General features: G+C 34.9%; 1 protein-coding gene across 34 annotated transcripts in view; it reads right to left on the reverse strand.

Annotated features, from left to right (window-relative positions):
• The window catches only part of LOC117419551 (C2 domain-containing protein 5), a 40,748-nt gene extending 19,850 nt beyond the window's left edge, over positions 1–20,898 (reverse strand). For 9 of the 34 annotated variants that reach the window (XM_034032385.3, XM_034032383.3, XM_058986141.1 and 6 more), the window contains exons 1-13: positions 20,559–20,898; positions 19,707–19,808; positions 19,278–19,364; positions 18,355–18,526; positions 17,741–17,836; positions 17,354–17,509; positions 16,795–16,996; positions 14,012–14,163; positions 11,436–11,633; positions 9,179–9,267; positions 8,741–8,770; positions 4,498–4,606; positions 2,789–2,854 (exon numbers count right to left, since the gene is read on the reverse strand). In XM_034032385.3, the coding sequence (XP_033888276.3) occupies positions 2,789–2,854; positions 4,498–4,606; positions 8,741–8,770; positions 9,179–9,267; positions 11,436–11,633; positions 14,012–14,163; positions 16,795–16,996; positions 17,354–17,509; positions 17,741–17,836; positions 18,355–18,526; positions 19,278–19,364; positions 19,707–19,796 (1,447 nt within the window). In that variant the 5' untranslated portion in view covers positions 19,797–19,808; positions 20,559–20,898. Of the gene's footprint in view, positions 1–2,788; positions 2,855–4,497; positions 4,607–8,740; positions 8,771–9,178; positions 9,268–11,435; positions 11,634–14,011; positions 14,164–14,947; positions 15,073–16,794; positions 16,997–17,353; positions 17,510–17,740; positions 17,837–18,354; positions 18,527–19,277; positions 19,365–19,706; positions 19,809–20,558 lie in introns of those variants that run through there. The other 25 variants (XM_034032402.3, XM_058986149.1, XM_034032399.3 and 22 more) reach the window with 15 other exon arrangements.
• Between the last annotated feature and the right edge of the window lie 2,560 nt (positions 20,899–23,458).

Consider the following 23,458-nt stretch of genomic DNA (forward strand, 5'->3'; position numbering starts at 1 on the left):
ATACTTCTTCACAGCAACCTCTCCTTTGATGCCCACATCTCCTCTGTGGTCAAATCTTCCTTCTCCCATCTTCGAAACATCTCTAAAGTCCGTCCCTACCTTTCCCTCCTGGATGCGGAGATACTTTGTTATGCATTTGTCCCCTCTCGACTTGACTCCTTCAACTCTCTTTATGGTGGTCTCCCGGCACGCACCATAAACCGACTGCAGCTAATTCAGAATGCCGCTGCCATGCATTTTTTTTCTGTATTTTATGTATTACGCATTGCTTTTTACTGTATATCACGTATTATGCATTTCTCTGTATTTAAGTACTATGGATTTTCTTGTTACTGCATCTAGTAAAGTGCTTTGTGATGGTGGTCTATTACAAAAGGTGCTATATAAAATAAAGATTGATTGATTGATTGATTGGATGGTAGAGGAGTCAAGTGTAAGGCGGGACTTATGGTAAAAGGCATGTACTATTGGCTATTGCAGTAGGCCATCACTGTCATAAGGCAGGGTTAATATGTTTTAAAGATTGTGAGAACACTATGGGAAAGTACTATGGAGCTCACTACAGAGGACATAAAAATCCCAAATTTTTAGCTGAAGCCCCCTATTTGAAAAATATTTCCCCCCATGCAACATTTCCCCCTATCCCCCCCGTCTTTCACGCCAAACCTGTACCCCAGTTCTCCTCCACACACACACACTCAATGCACACATACAGCCAGCATGCAACCCTTTGTGCAAACACGCCCTACAGTATCCGAGGAGGACAATTAGAACTCCGACTTTGGACATGTTTTTATAATAGAGATCAGGGGTTCCCAAATCCGACCCACGTCAACCATTTCTAAGAGTGTTCCGTATTTTCTTGGAATGAAAATACTTGGGCCATTACAAGCAGCACACATCGCAGCACTACTGTAGCTTTAAGAACATGAAAAACAAGACACACGTGCAGCCAGGGGGGAGGGGATTCAGTGATTACTGTCCCAAATGCACGCTGAAAAAAGTCAGCTGCATAAATACCACTCAAGTAGAAAAACAAGGTAAGTTCCTTGAAATCCAATAATACCAATTAGTTGTGGGTTTCATTAACATACACACTATAATAATCACGTTAAGCTAAAAATAACCTGCTTAATAATATGTACTGCGCGTAATGTGAAAAGCGCTTAACATTGCTTAATGCACTGAAATACAAAACAAATGCTTACAAACTTAGTAAACATCAAACTTAACACTTCATAATACTATCCTAAAATAAATCATACTTTTGTAAATTAAAAAAGGGGAGAGTCGTGTTGATTGTGATATACAATGTTTTGTATATCATTTTATCTTTAATTTGAAAACATTTGTATGCATTTTTTAAAAAATAAGGAATCCCAATAGATGTCACTAAATCGCAGTAAACATAATGAATAACTTCATTTTGCACATTAAGTGCTTTTCACATTGAGCAGTTCACATTACCAGGTTAATTTTAGGGTTTAACGTTATTATGTTAATGAAAACCACAACTTATTTCAGGATAGTATTGGGAAGTGTTAAGCCTGATATTGGCAAAGTTTGTAAGCATTTGTTTTTCATTTAAGCACATTACGCCACAGTAAGCGTTTTAGGATGTCCCCATAAACGCACACATAAATGGCTGGTTTCACAGACCGTGATTAGTACTAGTCCTGGACTACCCAATGTTAATTTAGGTAAGGTAAATCAAGCTTAGTGCTAATCTGGGTCTGTGAAACCAACCAATAAAGTACAAATGCAAACATGATAAAACAATTTTTAAAAAAGGTAAGATGTACGTCTTGGGACTATATTAAAGGTATGTTATATTTATTGCACATATTGGTGTTTAATTATAGGTGAATTTTATTATGCGGCCCACCACCCAATGTCCCACTTGTTAAGTGGCCCTCCTTGAACAAAACTTTGCAAATCCCTGATATAGAGGGTAGTTCTTTAAAAATAATTAATTACAAAAACGTTTTCCATAAGGAAAAATTAACATACAACTTTAAATAAAAAGCCCGCTGCAAGTCTTTAGATTAAGCAAAGCACGCCGAATTCCAGGACTCCATCAACCTTCATTGAGATTAAGGTCACATAGTTTTGGACAAAAATGCAACCTTGAGCAACTTTTAAACTATCATCTGTTTTCTAACTTACTTCTCTCTAAAACCTTCTATTGTATTGCTAAAGTTTAAAAAATAAATAAATAAATAAATAAATAAATAAATAAATAATGTGTGCAAATGATTAACTTTATGTGGTGACTCGTTTGGAACATGTATACTTTAGCCACCGAAGTGTTTTTCTTAGTTTTTTGTGATTACCTTAAAATACAAATCATTACATATACGTTTTACATTAAAAGATTAATTAATGACTTGACTAACAAAAAAAAACATACCCCTGATCTACTGAACCATGTCTCGCCACATAACGCACTAAGTTACTGCAGCTAGTAACATGTCTACTATTTAAAAAAAAGAGTCCTCTGCAATTCTACATGTGGCCTCTCATATGGCAAACCCTGTTTTTTTTTTACATCCACCTTGCTGGAATCTGTGCAGGCCCATAACTTGATGTCTGAAGATACACTCCTAGTACTGAAATTATAAATGATGTGACATTCTTTTGTAGAAACTTAATAAAGCCCATCACCACCTCAAATAACACACATTGTTATTTCTGCATTCCTCTCAGTTTTATGTCAGAAATGCAAGAACTTCACTGAGCTGCCATAATTTCTGTCAGTATGTGCAATACTGAAGGAGTAGTAAAATACCTGCAGAGAAACTATTCCAGTCTAGCAGTTTGTATGATCTTGTGTTACCCATTATTCCGACAAAGGCTGAGTTCAAAACAGCAAATTAGTAGATCAGTTATAGGAGCAGAACAGAGAAAAATAACACAGACTACAAACAGGCACACAACACTAGGCAACAACACTCCACAGGAACTGGAAAGACACAGACAACATAGTTAATCAGAGGTTTGTTAAGAGAAGGCAGAGAGAAAGGAGCATGCAGCAGCTATCTGTGACTGGGCTTTAACTCAGTATGGCTTATTTGTTTGTTGCAAAGTTGTAACAGATCTGCAGACTGAACTGTTGCACAAAATAACAGTATTCTTGTTTAAGACGAGTCACTCACAGCCCTTTGTAAACACATGCAATAATCTTTCCAGTATAACCTTTAAATATTGCATGCAAGTGTTTAGTTTTATTTTTGCTGGGTACCCAATCAATATGTATATCTTTGTTTTATACAGACATTAAATCTGGAGGGATTTTCCTCAGGGAGGGGACTTCCTATCCATTCAAATTAATGGGCCCGATTCACTAAATGTTTTCACTTGGTTTTCAAATCATCTTCATAGATTATGCATTGATTTTGCCCAAATGGGATTTACTAATACCATTTTTTTTATTTAGCTATTAATATTCCAATCATTAACATTTACATTAGAAGTTATAGAAGAAAAATTTGCAAGAGAGAAAATAACTTTTTCACAACCAGTTAGTTCATTTTCTCAGGCAAAAAAGTGACATAAGTGGGTTAATTTATTTCAGCAGATGAATACTAGGGAAAACATTTAACTGTACTATTAAACATTATTAAAATATTCTATGTTAAACAGGCATGCACTTAACACTGCATATTCCTTGTGTGTGAACCAAACGTTAACTTGTTTTATTGAGTGACAACGGTAATAAATATGCATGGGCATTAGAAACCAGTTTAGTTACCATATTTAGTCAAATAAAATGAATGTGCAATTAGAAGGGTAATAAATGTAACAATTAAGAACTTGTATTATATTGTTTGAATCAAAATGCATTTAAAGAGCTTCACTTTAATATAGTGATGTTTCAAAGGCAGAAATATATTGACCTGTTTTTAGGTTTACATTTATTTTTATATATATTACATTTCACAAGAAAATGTAGTACAAATAACAAACGCCTCACTTTTACCTGTTCAATAGATATTACTCCAGTGTTTAATATGCACTTCATAAATGTGTATGAACTAAGTGTCTATGGCAAGATATTTTTTCCTATGTGCAAGCTTCTGCATGCTGAAAAACAATCAAATCAGGTCATGAATTAGAAAAAAATTACCTAATGTATATAAAAAGTATGGTTCATTTTAATCAAGCAAATTTAATTTTAATGAATCAGGCACCAAGTCTGGGTTTTCCATTGAGCAAAACTGCCAATAAATAACAGTGATAAACCCAACACTCTAGGGATTAAGCTAGAAGTAGAGATTTTTTCTTGTGAGCTTTAAAGTCAGTTCTAAAATAAAATGTAGAGTTCTTTAATTTAAGGATTATTAAAATAAAATCCTAGATTTGAATCCCAGCCAAGTCTAAATTATAACCTGTGTTTCTCGATGTTTAATGCTTGCCAATTAATGTGTCAGATAGACAACAAATAAACCTGCTATCAAACATCCAAAAGGCTGCAATGATAGACTCCAAATGACCTACCAGGATTGTGGATACGATCCAGAAGCTTCACTGACCGTGCACTGACTACACCACCAACATGGACAAGGAAACCCGGAGGAAAACATGTCAGGGTGAAAAATGGGAATTCCTGGAAGAAAGATCAAGGTGTTAATGTTGTTTACTTTTCCTGCTCACTTTCGCACTAGACTGCAATACTTTAACTCCAGAAAATAAAACAAATGAAAACCAGTAATCATGGGATGCCTATTATGATAAAGAACATAACATGTCAGGAAAGGAGAGATAATAGGAAAATAAAACTAATGTGAAGAAAATAATGCTTTTTTGTATAAATAAGTGAGAGAATGTAGAAAAAAAGATTACCAAAGCAGTGAAATACATTGTTAGAATTTCAATTTAGTGCATTCATATTTTCAAAAAAAAAAAGGACATGTTGAACCTACTGACCAAGGAAATGTATATTTTATATATATATTTGTGATTCCTATAGAATAATTATCGGAGAAGTGTTATGCAACAAATAACTTTATTTAAATCTATTCCTCTATATAAACTGCACCAGGGTTCTAAAACTGTCACATCTTAAAGCACTTCATACTTTGGAAATGAAGAACACTATTGAAAAACAACAACAATAATAATAATACCGTAATAATAGGAATTTTAGCTCCTATTCCTGTCTTTCAACTGTCCTGAACTCTAATTACAAGCAATAGACAAAACATGCAAACCTGCAATCCCACGCAATCAAACAAGAACCCAATCTCTTTCCAATCCATTTCCCATTAGGAGATACTCGGGATTGTGTTAATCTTAAATTGTATACATGCACACAATTAAACAAAGTTCCTCATGCAAAAACACATCATATACTGATACTTCAAAGAGAGATTAAAATAATGACAATTAAGGCAGGCAGATTTTGATGTTAATTCCCACTTCAAAATTAACAAGCCTGTACCATTTGGTCATTATTGTGCATTTAAAGTATCTATAAATCATAATTTTGGAAAGGTCTGCCTTCCAATAGGAATATTTTGAGGTACATTCTCCATTTTACAGATCATTGCAAACACAAACAGCAGTACTGAAACAAAAAAGAATTGTGGAGCAAAAAAAAACGTAAGTGTTCAGTCAATTCTTCAGTTTTTATTTATTCTTATGATTGTATAGTTAGTTCATGCAACATTGGCATTTCATTAATTAGCTAGATATAGTTAATCAATGTGGCTCCAACGCAAGAAAAAAGAAAAATGTCAATGCTTGCTTTATGAAATATATTAATCTGATCAAAATCATTTTACAAACAGAACAAAAAGGAAAAAGTATCTTACAATGTAACCTTACAGTTACATTCGAATCACGCCAAATGGCAGCTGACGTGCTCAGAACAATATGAGGCATGGAAGTTAACTGAATCCAAAACAATTGTTCTTTCTTTATATTCGATTTTTTTAAGCACATTTTAAAAGCAAAACATACAAAACAAAAAAAAGGAAATAATGTACCTACATTTCTCAAAACATTAATAAAAGGTCACAGTTCATACATTGATTATCAAACAGCTTCAAACCGACCTACCTTCATATTTTTGACGCCTATTTTTCAGAATAATTAAATTTTCTGCCTGAATTTTCCAATGTTTATTTTATATTTTATGGTAAAAGGTAACTAGCATCTACTGAACATTTCTGGTAAGGCATTATGGTTCCATTGTCAACCAGCATTGACACATTCTACTGATATTTATGTTGTGGGTTTTGCTCCAGTATTGGGTTTTGGTCCTGATCTTACTCTCGAGTTCAAGTATTTGAAGGCATGATAATACAGCTGTCATTGCACTGGTCAGCTTGGTATTTTGTGCACACTTACACATCAGAGTGCTAGATAAAGGTTGTATCCTTTAAATACAGTACCGGTACTTCTATAGTGTATGCCTGGCTCTTCCAGAAAGACATCACTCATCTCAAATACAAATGACTGCAAGATTATATTACACACAGTTGTAGTCAAACGTTTACATACAAATGGAAACTTATAATTTCTAGAAATTTCTCGAAAAACAAATAATTATAGGGAAAATATTTTGTAGTGAAACTTTTGCTTTTGTGGATGAGGAAAAAAAGTTACAAGAAAAAATTATTATTATAGTAATTATTTAGTTCAGCAATTTTTTTGCAAAACTCCAAAAATGTCAATTCAAAAGTTTTCATACTCTGACAAGGAAAATGAAATTATATCTTTAGCAATAATAACCTCTTTTAAACAATTAGGATATTTGTCAATGAGTTTTTGGCATGATTCCTAAATTTCTTGATTACTAAATTTCCTGTGCCATTAGAGGAAAAACAGCCCCATAGAAGGATATTACCACCTCCATGCTTGTCAGTAGGTATGGTGTTCTTTTCTTTGTACACCTCACCAGACTTTCTCCAAACGTAATGACTATCAGCGTGATCAAATAGCTCAATTTTTATTTCATCACTCCACAAAACTTTTGACCAGAACATATCCATCATTCAAATGCCGTTTTGCAAACTTTAAGTGATTGTCCTGGTGACGGTTTCCTAAGAGTGACTTTTTCCTTGGCCTGCAACCATTGAGACCTTCACCATGCAATACTCGACCTGGAAATCCCAGTCCCACTTGCAGCCAATTCAATTTGAATATCTTTGGCAGTCAATCTCAGATTGTTATTAACCTTCATCACAATTCTTCTATTTGTTCTTGGTGAAAGAACCTTCTTTCTTCTAGACCGAGGGAGTGTTGTGACAGTACTATGAGTTTTGTACTTCTTGATAATAGAAACAATAGCTGAAATTGGGATACTCAGATGCTTGTTATTTATTTCTTAGCAGACGCCCTTATCCAGGGTGACTTACAATTGTTACAAGATATCACAGTATTTTTTTACATACAATTACATTATTTTTTTAAACATTATTTTTACATACAATTACCCATTTATGCAGTTGGGTTTTTACTGGAGCAATCTAGGTAAAGGACCTTGCTCAAGGGTACAGCAGCAGTGTCCCCCACCTGGGATTGAACCCACAACCCTCCGGTCATGAGTCCAGAGCTTGTAAATCTTCTTGTATCCTTCTCCAGCTTTATGACAATAAATAATTTTCTACCTAAGGTCTTCAGATAGCTCTTTACTTTTTCCTATATTGACTAATTGGTAATGACGGCAATCATCCTATACCTAACCCTTTCATACTCTCTTTCATACAATCCAGAATTAGGTTCTGCATTATCATATTGAAATTTCTAGCACCTTGTAGACAATACTATCATAGCATCAAAGGGTATGAATACTTTTGAATGAGAATTTTTGGAGTTTTGCAAAAAAAAATAAAAAAAATGCTGAAATAAATTATTGTAGACTATTTCTTGTAATCTTCCTCATCCACAAAAGCAAAACTTTTGCTACAAAAGATTTGTCCTAGAATTCTTTGTTTTCGAGAAATGTCTAGAAATTATAAATTTCCATTGGGGTATGTAAACTTTTGACTACAACTGTGTATCTTTCCCAATAATTATTATTATTATTATTATTATTATTATTATTATTATTTATTTCTTAGCTGACGCCCTTATCCAGGGCGACTTACAATTGTTACAAGATATCACATTATTTTTACATACAGTACCTTGCTCAAGGGTACAACAGCAGTGTCCCCACCGGGGATTGAACCCACGACCCTCCGGTCAAGAGTCCAGAGCCCTAACCACTACTCCACACTGCTGCCCTATAATAATCAATAATCATTATCAATCCATGTCTAGATCACTTTTTACTGTTGGTGACAGGAATCTGCAGTGAATTGCCTTTTATCAATGCACAGGCTAATGTTGTTATGTAAAAGGGGATGTAAAACAGAGAGGGATATTTCAGTGTACATGTGTTAGCAAGTTTAGATTTACTTGGTGTCTGATAGATGAAGTACTGTACTGTGTGCTACGTATTCTGGCAAATAATATCTTCCATCAATCTGTTGGGCTACAACATATACTGTAATAAGAGACGGATATTTATAGCAAGCTTAGAAAACATGTCAAGAATACATCTAAGACAGGAAAGAACAGAATTTTTAAATACTCTATAGAGACATCAAAGTTTAAACATTTAAACAAACCCAAACCATTTTCTCCTATGGACTCTAAAAAAGTACATTATTTTGGATCCAACTTAAAAAGGAAAAAAGCTCAAATAAATTAGAAGAAAAAAAAAACTCATACAATGTTTTTCAAAACATACCCGCCTCCTGAACATACGAGGCGATCCTCCCTTAGCCACAAAGTAAACAAGAATAAACAGGAATGAAAAGAGAACGTCATTCATTGAAATAAAGGTTGATTTAAAAAAATATTCTCACAAACTTGTTTCCACTATTGCCACTGTAGCGTGAATGCAGTGCACTGCTGTTGAATTCGTTCATTTCCATCTTTTTCATTTGTTGTAACTACAAACAGGCTTTCTAGAACAAATGCTTGAATTTGAAACCCTATATAGATTATATTTAGTAGGAATTCTAAAAAACTGTAAATGCTAATGCCTAATATTTCCAATTTACCCAATGTGTTATCTGAAATTTTAAGAATGCCAAGGACAATGTCAGAATTGACCAGGGTTTGTGGCTGTAATTCTACTTTACTGGAATAATGTAGATCTCCTTCACAAATAAAAAGTCCTCACCCTCTGCTCAAGCGCTGTCTGGGTCTGTTGCCTTAAAAGGGTTTTTAGTGGTCCTCCTTCCTTCCCAGCACTCCCACCACTTCCCATTCCTACACAACAAATGATCATAAATATTGAAAAGAAAAATGTGAAATAGCATAAACATCCCATAAGCTAGCCATTAAACTGGGTTCCAAACATGCATTGATTTATCTAGGCTACAGAGTGACAGTCCTATTTTTTTTTTTATACAGGCACAGAACAAGCCATGGAGAACATGATGAAAGAAATAAATGCCAATTTTTTCACTTGTGTTACTTGCTAACTTATTAGATAAAAACCGTATCTCATAAAAAAAAAACCCCACAAGATCCATGTAAACACTGACTAGTTCACCATAAAAACGTTTTAATGTTATTTATTTGTCCGTTTACACTAAAAAAAGAAAACTGGCAATTGATTTAAACTTTATTTGTATGCCTGCTCCTGTTTTTGATGATCTTCAATTAAACTTTCTTCCCCATCTCCCGCCCATCTATGAGAACCCTTGGCAGTTGCTAGGTTAATCATAACATCTTTTTCCAAAAATAAGCCAAATTAAATAATTGACATACAATACTTGTGGTATCAATGGGCTAGCGTTAGCCAATTCCAGTATATTAGGTACAATATTTCTCTAATTTGTTCTGTTTGCGCTGGCATACCCCTAAGTCGTAGGGTATCTCTGCTGACGTCACTTAATAAATATTGTGCCCAATAGCCTGGCTATCCCATACATATTACACGGCTAATTAAATAGGAGCAGCTATAGAACTGTGTGTTTGAGGCGTCAGCTAATTTATTCAGCATCGTAACACTCATAGTTCATGTGATATGGACTTCAACAGCGACCACAATGTGCATTTTATTTATAGTGTCACTGTGTTCTCCATGTTCTATGCAAGTACCAAAATCCACCACTCTGTGTTGGCGACACAGCATGTGTGGATATACACCATGTGACTTAATACCAGCTCTGTATTACACATCCAAAGTTTGGCATCTGCTGCAGGGATCTTTATGATGCATGTTGGTGGTATTTAAATGTATTAAATTCAACCTGAAAAGTGTAATTGTTCTATGGAAATCGTTCTTTCACATTTTCTTTTACAGAAGATTTGCAAATGTACACACTGACACCATGTATTAAGTACTTCTTATTTTCAACAATTTGAACTCATATACACTGCAATAAACTGCAGAACATAAAAAAACCCCAAAGAATTAACCGATCTACTGAACTGTACATTGTAGACTACAGAAAAATATTTACCACGACTTTGACTAACGTCTTATATTTGTAATGTTATCTGTAATCAATTATAAATTCTTTAGTTAGATCTGCACAACTTGCTGAGTTACTGATCTTTTCAAATAAAAAACTTTTTTTTTTTTTTTTTTTTTTTTTTTTTTTTTTTAAGTATACTCAGTTAACAATACTTTTAAAAATTGGTTTGAATAAAGTTCTGGTTTTCATTCCGTGATTAATTCTGGTTCATAAGATTAAATCAAGATTACTAAAAGCATCACTTCCAATTGCGAACTGTAGTCAAAAGGGTTCTATAAATACCGATATTTTTTAGCTGTGCACTAAATAAGGAAACCATGTTATTATAACTGTGTCTTTTTTAAAAATTGATACCAGTATATCTATACCTGACTAAATTATATAACACCTACACTGTAAGAAATACAGGTACACAAAACATTCCACAAGTAACTTAAAATAAAAATTAAAAATAAAGTAAAAAGACCTGAAACTGACAAGGAAATTAATAATGTATGTATGGTGAACATGGCATGATCCACACTTATGTTATTGTTACTGTAGGTAGTATAGTTGTTGTATGCATGCATGGTATGCATAAAGAGCAATTTCATTCATAAAATTAATATAAATTGATATAATTAGGTTACTGTTACTATACCTGGTGGACGATTGTTATAATTCATGTAAACCTCATAGGATAGTGCCAGCACAGAAAATAATTTTGTTTAATCATGTGATTAAAAGTTTTTGTATCTATAATGGTCAATACATGCTATCCACAAATGTTAAAGTAATAACAGTATATTGGTAAACAAAGTATTTGAGGGTGCAAGACATTAATATATTGTCTTAAATTGTGCAATTAACTAAAAAAAAAGTTATAGGTAAACGAGGTGTTTGTTAAACTGGAGAGGTGATTCTTTACTGTATATACAGTAGCCAAAGCACTTGTTGATCAATTAGTCCTACCAGAGGCAGCCAGAAGCAAATCCTCACTGAAAGAGACAGTTTTCCTCAGACCAACTGGGTTTGCATGGCCAGAGTGAGGAGTAAGACTAGTCCCAGACCCCATGGGAAGTTGAAAAGTGTTTGTAAGAGTTAGGAAATCAGAGGACAGAGTAGGGGAGCTGGGACTCAGGCAAATCCTAGGCCCCGTGGGGGAAGTGGCTGCAGGAGGAAAAGCGGTAGAGAAGAAAGATGAAGAGTCACAAGATAATGGGTATGACAGACAAACTGGAAGGAAAGCATGCTTAAGGCTTAGAACAAGTATCAGTTGGTAACTACAAAAAAATGGACAACAAAAAAAAGAGGCACGATGCAGTGCTATACCATTCTTTATGGCAAGCAAAAGTTATTATACTATATTGGCTCACTAACAGCTATCATACTCTGTGACAGAGAATACATATAGACTATACATAGGGTAATTCTCAGAACAATCAAATTTAATTTGACATTCATTCCTCTCATACCGTGGCTCATTGAGGGCATGGGGAAAAACATGGTTGTTATATTGAGTTGACAAGATTAATTCTCAGGTTCTTGACATTTCAAACCGTGATATTAAGAACCTGAGATAATTAATCTTGTGATTTCAACATGACGGTTTGAAAATGTCCAGTAATTTAGATCATTTAATAATGTGATATTCACCGGTCCTTACTGAGCCACCATACTCTCATGTTTAGTTCTTTTTGTTAAATAATTACTTTTGAACAGGAAATGTATAATTATGGTTAAAAGAAATACTGTACAGTCAACTCTCATTAATATGAATTTGAAGAGACCAGCAAATACAATTGTCTTAAGTAATTCTTATTATCAGGAGTCTACGCCAAATACATACTGTCAGTTTTTATTGAAGTTACTGTAACACTGAAATCAAATTTAAATTACAGTACAATGAAAAGTATTACAAATGTGAAAGTCCTGTGCATTTCATTGAAAATGCAGTTGTAAGTGAACTTTTGAAAAGTATACATTGCAAATGAACTGCACTTGAAATTTGCATGTCCCGTTCTGCTCACAGGCACTTTTAAAGCACAAAAGCAAGGCATTCTCCACATCAGGGTATTGAACAAATCAGAAACACCCCGATGACTTGCATCCAGTTTGGTGTTCCTAGGCCAGTATTATTGCATCCCAGTTTTTCAGAATGTATGACAAACTGTTCATGGGAATGCTGAAATCTGAAGCATTATCTTTCTTTTTCTAGTATGGTGGTGCATTATCCACCACTTTCAACACCTCCACTTTTGTCTGCAAGGATAATGCATGTTTTTTGAGCGGCTTCATGGAAATGCGTGAGCACTACGGCAACTTGCAAACTTTGTCTACGGCAACTCAAAATGCATCATAGGATCAGTAGTCCCAAAACAGCACAAAAATAAAAGCACAGAGGCGCTGGTGTGGATGCAAGTTATTACATTTCCCAATATCCTTTATACTCAGCTGTTCAAACTAGGGCCATTTATTTTATTCAAATTTTTCTTCCCTGGTGCTTCAAAATAATTTGCACAAACAGGAAATTTGTGTTAGGTGAATTCATCTTACAAGATGAAATTTACAATAAGTGACTGCTAAATTAGGCTTGGACCATGTAGAAAATTCACAACATTATAAATAATTTTAATCCATGTTCATTTTAATGAGAATTGACTGTATATAATGGCATTATTGGGCAAATGGGTGCCACCTTGTGCAGTAAAAGAAGCAGATGACATGTGGTTTATTTTATAACATTTTTACTATCAATTTCTAAGTTTCTTTGATAAAGAAAAAATATATATTTGTACACCTTGGCATTTCTCTGGACTTTCCAGTATCCCATTTTAATGCAACTTTACACACAAAGGGAATTATTTTTCTCCATTTAGAGTTTATTATGCTTCCGTTATTATTTAAACACAAATTAGTGCTAGGATGAATAATGATTTTAAGTTATGTATTTCTTAAATTTATTTTTTAAACATTGTTTTCTTCTATCTTTAAAAACTCATACAATTTAATTCACTGCGTAAATACGGTACTGCTAAATAGTTATGGGCACAGTCATCTCCGAAGAGGTCAAGATATGTATAAAGCATTTAACATTAGCCATTGGTCAAAAAGCATTAAATTAACTAAAATCACATAAGTAACCTAAAATTACACCAATTTAAGGATTTAGATTATTTAAAAAGATGTGACAAATGTGTTTTTAATGTTGAATTTATAATCTACAGTACTAAATGGATACTTCTAAAAGAAATTAAGTTGTTCACTGAAGCTAAAAACATAAATTCTGTCAAACTTGTTCATATGATTTACATACAGCTAATTGCTATTCGTTTTTGTATATTATAATTAATTTACTCTAAGAGTTCATATATCTCAAATTCACTTGGCCCACTAATAATTACAACAGGAGCTCAAAATGGAAGAAAGCAAGTGGTAGGGTAGAAATGTGGTATAAAAGTACAACAAAAAATAAATAAATATAAAAATAAAATCCTGGACAAAAAAAACAAAATAAAAACAAAATAAAGTGGGTGGCAGTGCCTTACCAGTTTTAGGTGTCAAACTCAAATCTGTGTCAGAAGAAGAGGACTGTCGACTGTAGGACTTGGAAGGTGAAAAGGAATAGGTTTGGTTTTTCAGTGGGGTGGAGGGTCCTGATGAATGAGTATTAGGGTTGGGATCTTCACTGAAGGGAACCCTGTCAGAAGAAGGTGGAAACACATTCAGTACCCAAGTGCTAAAGGACACTAGCAGCAGTGGAATGACCCAGACTTGGGAAAGGTGGTGAAGTGGAGGGGGGGGGGGGGGGGGGTGGGTGGGTGGAGGCAGGGGCAACCCATCGCTGTATGTGTGCAGGCTGGGGAGGAGGAAGACGAAAGTTGCCGGTTGCCTTCTCAGGATGCTGGCCAGGGAAAATGGCTGACAGTCAAAGATGTGTGACAGAAAGTAAAGCAAGTTTATATATAAAAATAAAAACATAGGATTTCAAGATATAAATTGCATAACAAAAGAAAAAGTAAAACAAAAATAACTGTGAAGCACAATACTGTACAGTGATTTTTTCAGCTAACCACAGCACAACTAGGAACTGAAATGAGTCATGTTTCCTTACTCCAGCAACCAATAATGCATGTCACAGCTAAAAATGGAAAATAAAGAAATAAATAAAAGTCGCAGAATGTTTTGATGTAATTGTGTTCCATCTTTTTTTGTTATTAAGTATACTGTATATATTATTAATATTTGGTTTAGGAAATCCTTACATTTTTTTTCTTTAGCAAACGGTATCAGTATGAGCTGCTCTTATCAGTTTTTGAGGGGAGGGAATGCTTTGGAAGCTGAAGAGTTGGTATTAACACTCCCTGGCTAGAGGGGAGTACAGACGCATGGTACCTGCCTACACTGCCTGCCTGGCTTTAGATTCTGACCCCTGTGCTCATGGCCCGTCTCTCCCCAGCTCCTGAGCCTATGCAGTCTCATACCAGTGTAGATGAGAGTAGGAACAGACACAGAGAAGTTCTGAGTAAGTCGTGAGCCGGAAGCAGTGTGAATTGGGCTGTTGTGGGTTGAGCGACATCCATGGCTTGGCGGGTGAACCATTGGAGACCTGAAACAATTGGCAGCCAAGGGAGAAGAAAGAAAGAAAAACAACACAAACAACAAATAGCAACGAAATAGTGTTTACCTTTCCCTTGAATAATTACGCCTCCAGAAAGCTTTCTCTAATTAGCAGCAAGTAGTAAGCCGTATAATTTGGTTATTTTTAGTAGACAAACACATAAGCAGCATGCTAGGTCTACAGAACAAGCTTTAAGCATAATGTGAGGTATGTTAAATTTTGAGTAGTTAACAAGTGAATTATCCATATGATAATATCACATTATATACACTAAAATAGCTTATTTTACAGAGTTTGCATAAAAAAAAAAAAAAAAAAAAAATGTATTAGCATTGTACAGTACATGTGTACAAGATTGTACATGATATCTTACAGAATACAATATATTTCTTCTGTTATTTAAAATATTAAGACTAAGACTTGTTAATCCTATATAACATAACTCCTAAGTGAAATGTATACCTCATCATGCAAATGCAAGATGTGAGAATCATGCAGCATACATTTTCTGCATGCAAATGATACACGCAGTGCAAGGAAACACACAAAAAAAATGTAGGTTTGTGTTCATCTTTCTCTTACCTAATTTAAATTTGTTTCAGATATAAAACAGAAAATTGTGTTTGCATGTCTTATACACAGGGCTGTATTCAGTTGGTCTTAATTGTGGTGTCTCTGTATACGTTGACAGTTTAAACACAGAATTACACTTCATAGATTTGCAAGCAGTGTTAAATGTGTTGGTTTTCATGACCTTGGTACACAATTGTGCCTATTTTAATGACATGCAGTATATGGTGTTGGAATTTAAATTTGAAACTGCAGAAGGGAACTAGAACTGAAAGCACAAAGGCTTTAGAAAGCTACTTGTGTGTTTAAAATGAATCATACACAATACTCACTTATCCAGTTAAATCAGGGAATTCATTTAGGGAATATAGACAGTTATTCTTGTAACTTAAAATACATTCATATTTCTTTTTTTATTAAGAGCCATCGCACACTGAATAAATTCCATAATTTACCATCTATAATCTGTAAATAGTGTGCGTAAACAGACTGCACAACAAATTTCAGAGATGACTCTTACTGCCTGAAGGTCAGGTGTCTCCCATTCAGTAAATACTGTATGATCTGTCGTTGTCACTTAACATATGTGGAAAAATCCAAAATCTAAATAATTTTGATTCCACTATTCAATGCATCAACCTTGTATGACAATTATGTACTTGTTGTGCAAGGAACAATATGAAATGTAAATGTTTGTTAAATATTATCTATGTTAAATTTAGATAAAGAAACATATCCAGTGTGCATCGGCCTTTACTGTATAATTGCTGTGCTAACAATATGTGCTTGTGTGTGGGGGTGCACCTACTGTATACACAAGGTAAGCATATTTGCTTGTATGCAGGAGTATTAGTAGAGTGAAAGAAACACCTTCGAGGCTCTGATGTGGTTTGTTACCACTGAAATCCTGTCTAAAAACAGGGATAGAGACTTCCCATAACTTCTCTAAAGTATTACTAAAAAAAAAAAAAAATGTGTTGCCATTGGTCCTGGATGCGTAAACAGAAGTTACAGGAAGTTTCAAATGATCAACTATAAAGAATTTTTTATTTAAAGGGTCTGCATTTTACAGATAAAGTGCACACCCAAGTCAACTAAACATTTATGCAAGAGCACAAATCCCTTGTGCTTTATACTTACTCTTTTATTTCTTTGGATGGGGAATTGCATGCAGGTAGGAGTGCTGCAGAAGGGTTACTTAGTTTATCCAGGGTACAGGCTGTTCCAATAGCTCGTACTACTAGCCCAGACTCTCCCTCTAGATCGAAGCATTGAAGGTAGCCCACAACTGCATTGCCTCCCATTTCCAGAACCTTTAAGCCAATCTTCCTTTGAAGCTCACCTAGAAAATAACATATTTTATACACTATCGTTCAACAAGTATTAGCAAAAAAGTTTCCAATCCAAAGGATTGAATGTATTTTTTATCCTGATGTTGAAGGGGGTGATCAGTGTCATGATCAGGAACAAAAAGCTGCCCTTAGTCCAAACATATACATACTGTAATTAAACATGTTGTACATAAAAGTTACATAATTAAAAAAAAAATAAAGTGATATTCTGTAGTTCATTTGTCAACTGCAGTCACTACATTATTCAAAGCATAAACCTGGCCATTGACCCTTTCTACATTTTATATTAACAAATACAATTTGCATCAGTGCTGTTCATATTGAGATAACAATTGTAACTACAATACCAGACATCAGAGAGATGAGTCTCTGTCGTGCTTCATTGGATGCCCGGGGTGTTCTGATTCTGTCAATCCACTGGTACTCTGGGTCTTCATTCACCACCAATTCCTCTACGAATCCATGGACTGTAACTACCTTATAGCACTTAGGAATGGATGTAGCTGGCAAGAAAAATAAATAAGTTATCCCATGCATCCATCCGTATACAATATTGCTGATATGACACAAAGGGCACAGTACAAAGGGAGTTAAAAAACTATTCTGGGGTTTACTGTCTGTTAAAAAAGACCCCCCCCACAAACCCATAAAATCTTAAACAATCAGTATCAAGCAAAAACAACACAATTACATTTTCCAATTGTCTAGATAGGCCCGGAAAAAAATAATCTTACTGCAAAAGAACTTGACTCCACACGATGACTGTCTAAAACGGTTTAAGTCATTAAACAGGTCCACCTTAACAACAACATTTATTTCCCCTCGTATACCTACAGAAGAAAGAAAATAAACATATGTGAGATGAGAACAAGTATCTTTTGTTTGCCTTTTGCGGTTTATGGAAGGGAGGAACTGTAGTCATGTGGTTTAGAAATATAGATTAAACCTCCAGGAAACTGATTTACCTTGGCTTGGCTTCTTTTTAATCAGATGAAAATTAGGTGTATAATCTACTGTGGGGTATCCAGAAAAATCAACTCGAATCAATAAATCAATGTTTTCAGAAATGACTTAGTGTTTGAATTTAATGACCTCTATAAACATCAAATTCAGACCAGAAGTGTGTAAAATTTTATTTTGTAATGTTATTTACAGGGTTCCATATCAGGTCACTAAACAAACTCACTATTGGTAGTTTTTATATCTTTCATTTTTCATGTCACAACTATATGTACATATATCAGCTTTCTTATTAATACAAAAGACTAAATAGTGCACTCATGTTTAAGGCTTCACTTCTGTGTGGATTGAGCAAGGGAGCTGGGTTGTCTGCTGTGTAAAACCGTACCATGTATAGTGTCATAAATTGGAAACCACCCAGAGATTACAGTAGCAGCTTCGCTGGATAGCAGAGGATCAATATCTATATAAACTTTGCCAATAGCATCATTGGCACTGTAGGTATCATGGTCAAGAACTGTGATTTGCAGTGGCTCGTCTTGTAAGTCTTCATCATCCACCTACATTTCAATAAAGAAGGAAAGAATTATTATAATAATTTATTTTCTATAAAATTAATAAAACACTGTATAATAATGGTATGCTCAATACTATAGAAACATTTTAAAAAACATTTTATATTGCATTAAACCCCTTTGTATTTTTACTGTATGCAGGCAAAGAAAACGAGGAATTCTGTGACTTGTTTTGTTTTTTTCAACTAGTACCATATGGTAGACATTACATAGCCATCAGTGACTGATCAAAAAATATTTACAGAAGGTTTGGCTGAAGTGCCTAATCACAGAACATTGAGCTGATAAATGAGTTTTAGGAAAATACAAATGAATTAGCTGCTCGGGTTACTAGGCGTCACGTTTATCTGGCCTATCGATTTTCAAATAAAAAATAAATACAAAATTGCCTTTTTTAAAACGGCATTTTTTTAAATTGTTATAAAATGCGTTCTGCAACGGTAAATGTATACAATAAATTAAATTTCTGTAACAGTAAAAACACTTACAAGCACACGTTTGTATTTTTTAAATATCAAAAACATTCCTAAAAATATCTTTGGGTATTGTGGCAGCAAGAAATAAAACAGAACTGCATTTCACTCCATTATTACCACGTCACAGCAATGCATTATAACCCCTAAATATAATATCTGTGTAACTTCCAACATCTAATATCTTTAGGTATGCCTACAGTCAGTTAAAAATTTCAATTTTTGCTTTGTAATCTGTTTATTGGGTTAAAGAATAATCTTACCTCAAATTTAAACCACTCTGAGTTCCACTGGGGATTTAGGGATTTGGGAAAAACATCTGTCTTAAATGTTGTGTTTCCAAATTTTACCTGAAAAAGATGTGAATAATAAAAATAAATAATAAAAAGGGAAAAATAAAATTAGATTAAAAAGTTGTCTCTGGTATGCTTAAAAAAATAAAATAAAACGGACTAATAAAACAGCCTGTTCTGGGTTTACAGATGCTGACAACTGTATTAATTATTATTTTTTTTTTTTTGTAATTAGCCACTTACAGTAAGAACTTATGCTACAGTTCAAAATCCACTTTTGCTGTCTCTCTCCCTGTGACTGGTGGGGCATTCAGTGTTCAATAAAAAATAAATTTATAAATAATGTACTTTAACAGAATCTAGTTACTGATTTCAGTATTTAAGGAACATTATACACACCTCTACAAAAGCATCAGTTAGGTCGCTGGCCCTGTCCATAACAGGCAGATGTCGTCCAGCGACAATTCTAACCTTTAGCTTTCCTGGCATGGTTACACCTTCCTGTAATACACAGAAATACATAATACATTTACATGACCTTTTAATAGTGAATTGTGTGACAGGTCATTTCCAGTGAGACCAATAGTGTACAGCGGATTGTAAAAACAAGGGTGGTTGCACAGCTGTGTTTGACAGCAAATAAAAAAAAAAAAAAAAAAAAATCAAGAACATAAATAGCAATCTTCTGCCACATTTGCCATCCTTGGCACTGATAATGTACAAGAACATACACAGACAGGACTACAAATAGGGTATACAAATAATAATAATAATAATAATAATAATAATAATAATAATAATAATAACAATAATAATAATAATAATAATAAGATATCAGGGACCAGTGCACATATTATTTTCCATCTGCTACTGTCAATAATTATTACTACATTAAAGATTTAAATAACATCTAACCGTCGCGATAATTTCTTCAATCTTTCACCAATAACCCCCCTATTCAAATATTTTGACAAGGAATAACGAACAACCTTGAAATAAACAAATTATGCCAAATTTGAAACAGACACACGTGCGCAGCACCATTTAACTAAATAAAAAATACATTTGTGTACAATTAGACAACAATTTAATCTCAATCTGTAATGCCTTCATCCCATGTAAAAAGAAAAAGAAATGATGTAGGCCATGCACGTTACTCACTGTGAAAACTGTACCTTTGCTTCCTTGCAAACTACTTATATAATCTGATAATACTATTAATATACATGTATTAGTATTAAATGTACAAACCTGATACTATGTTACGTACACCTGCTTAAAAACAAGACATTTAAATCTGACAACATTGGCCGTCCGGCACCAGCACAAACTCCTCTTCCTGCCCATAACATGAAACTGGAAAACGAATCCTTGCAATAGACTTACAAAATATTGTTATTGTTGTGTTTTTGTTAACTGTATTTATAGATCAAAGCAACGCGTCTATTTCGTTTTACATGACTTTATGAACCACACAACGCCTCGTTATTTTACAAACACGTCTATGTTTATGTATCTTCTGCAAACAGTTTACCAATCCACTTGTCACACGGTGAAAGTCACCCACTGCACAGGAAATTCACTTCCAGTAGGGAGCAACAAACACTTCCGGGTAAGTGCTGCGGGTGAGAGCGGTGTGTGGAAGGACTCTCTCTGGTTTGATATTGTATGTGCATGTACAGTTCACACCTCGTTCTTTAAATTGTTACAGTCGCCTATTTAGTTCTGCACCTGTTAGCAGTTAGCAGTAAATGGATCTTCTTGTATAATCAGTGTCATTTAAGTTGACCAAACGTTTCGTTTTTGGACGGGATAGTCCCACTTTTGGAACACCGGCCCCAGTGTCCCCAGAAACCTTTCTTGGGACGCTCATTTCGTCCCGTTTTTTTTTTTCTCAGACCATCGTCACGCCGGTAACAGAATATTGTATTTTCATGCAGGCTGCTGTGTTACTATCATATCTAATTTATTACAGTACAACATCTGATGTGATTAAATAAGGTTTAACGCCCAGTACAGAATTAAAAAGCGTCTGTACAGCGCCGTGCAAATCTGGTGAATTACTGAACAGTCAATGTTCATCTTTGCAACCAATCAGAATTGCGGGTGAGTTTATCCACTGAGTGTTGCTTAACGAACTGGTGGTTATCCTCGTCTGAATCATCACTCTCGCTGTGTGAAGAGGTTAGACTACTGTAGTCTGACAATAACGGCTTATACAGGTACTATTGTATTGTGCTGCAATTATTCTCTTCATCCAGGTATATTTGTATATCTGCGTGCAAACGACTAGCTATAGGCGACAATTGCGGAAATTATCACGTCACATCACGGTGCCATGTTTACAACGCAGTGCACTGAAGCTTGTCCTGGTTTGAACATTTGTGCATCAAAATAGCCCATCACAACAATAGGAGGGGCTGTAAAACACGACAAAAGTAAACATATTTTCTATTGAAATAAGTCTATATTCACTTTCAGTTCACCACGGGTACCCTCTAAGAAACGTATGTTTGTGAATAATACAAAATAATTTATGAACTAGTTATTTTCATTTGTGAAATTAATATTGTTTTTTTTTTAATTTCTTTAAGTATACATGTTATGTTGTTTTTAGCAGTAGTAAAATACAAGTCAATTTAATTTCTTAAAAAATATATATTTACAATTGATAGTTGAGTATTGTATATGATACAACTAGTTTAAAACAATTACAAAAAAAGTCACGTTTTTAACAGGTTCCTTTCCGTTTTAAGCGATGCCCTTCAGCTTACAACATATTAAAGGGGGGATATGGAAATGCAACTATTCTGAGAAACTTAAAGGGTTTGCCTATTTGTATTATTACTTACCATACTTAACTACTTTAGAAGGAAATTCCTGTTTCTGTAAAACTGATTAGTGTGCTTCATTTATTGCACACAGTCAAAAGAGGATCTTTAACACATTTCATTACCTTTTAATAGTAATAGTTCCCTTTCAATTCGAAGACGACAACCAAAACATTACTTATGGGCTATGCCTCCTATTGGTAGGTATTTACTGAGCTCTTTATATAAGAGCTGCCAATAGGCCCCTTCCTGGGGTGACGTCCTCGATCCTGCCTACAGAGGGATTACACAGTCAGCACACGGAAGCCATGTTCTCTTTTTTCTTCTCAAGACGGTTAAATAAGACGTCTGTGTTGAAACTGAGCGTATTTCAAAAGAGCTTTTCTGAGTCGACTGCAGTTCCCCTGCATTCGTGCTGAAAGCTGGCTTGCCGCTTTAGTGGAATCAGCGGCTCTAAAATAAAGCCTCTTTTTCTCCTTTCTTAGCTGCCTCGCTTGCGTTGCAGGCTGCCTTTTCTCACTGTCTGTCGTAAGTGAGTGACTGCCTGTGCATTATTGATTTAAAGGAGTGTGTGTGTGTGTGTCTTTTCTGGCCTACACTCTTGGGGAGAACGCAGTTCCTTCACCGGGGCTAGGCCTTGCTGTAACCCCGCTGTTGAGGGATTCCGCCAACTGTCGTGTGTGCAAAATAAATACAGTCGGCACAGCCTAATCAGGACACTGGTAATCAGGATTTCTGCTTAAATGTGATACAACTCTAGGAGACGGTTCTTCCCAATGGTACTTATGTCGTTTAATTGGGAAGTCACTTTGTTTAATTGGGATACAGTATTTTCAAATGATGAACAAAGATCGCTTTTCAGATCAAGACAAGTTTGCGTAACACAGTGTAGTGAGTACATGATTACGCTGTGACTTGGGTCTTTTGAAGGAGCTGGAGTCTCCTGTGGTTTATCAGGCTGCTGTTGCAAAGAAAGTTGGTGTGTCAGCATCGCAGGTGACTCGCATTGTGATAAGATGTGATTTCAATATTTTTCATTTCACGTAGAAATAAAAAACAGCGATTAATTTTGTTTAGGAATAAAAATAAAAAAAATTGACTCGTATTTAATCATAAGGTGATGTGGCCTTGTTTAATTGGGACTTCTCCCGAGGGGTCCCAATAAATCTGAGCCAAGACCAGGACCCAGCCAGCACAACTTGGACCCCAACCCGTGACCCAACCAATGCACTGGAGCCCTAAACCACCACCCCCTTCAACCAGGGTTTCATCAGTCCGGGCTGAGCAGACACTCACCAGCCAGCCCAGCCCAGCTGGCAC

This window comes from Acipenser ruthenus, chromosome 14 (assembly GCF_902713425.1).
Source record: "Acipenser ruthenus chromosome 14, fAciRut3.2 maternal haplotype, whole genome shotgun sequence".
NCBI classification, from domain to species: Eukaryota; Metazoa; Chordata; class Actinopteri; order Acipenseriformes; family Acipenseridae; genus Acipenser; species Acipenser ruthenus.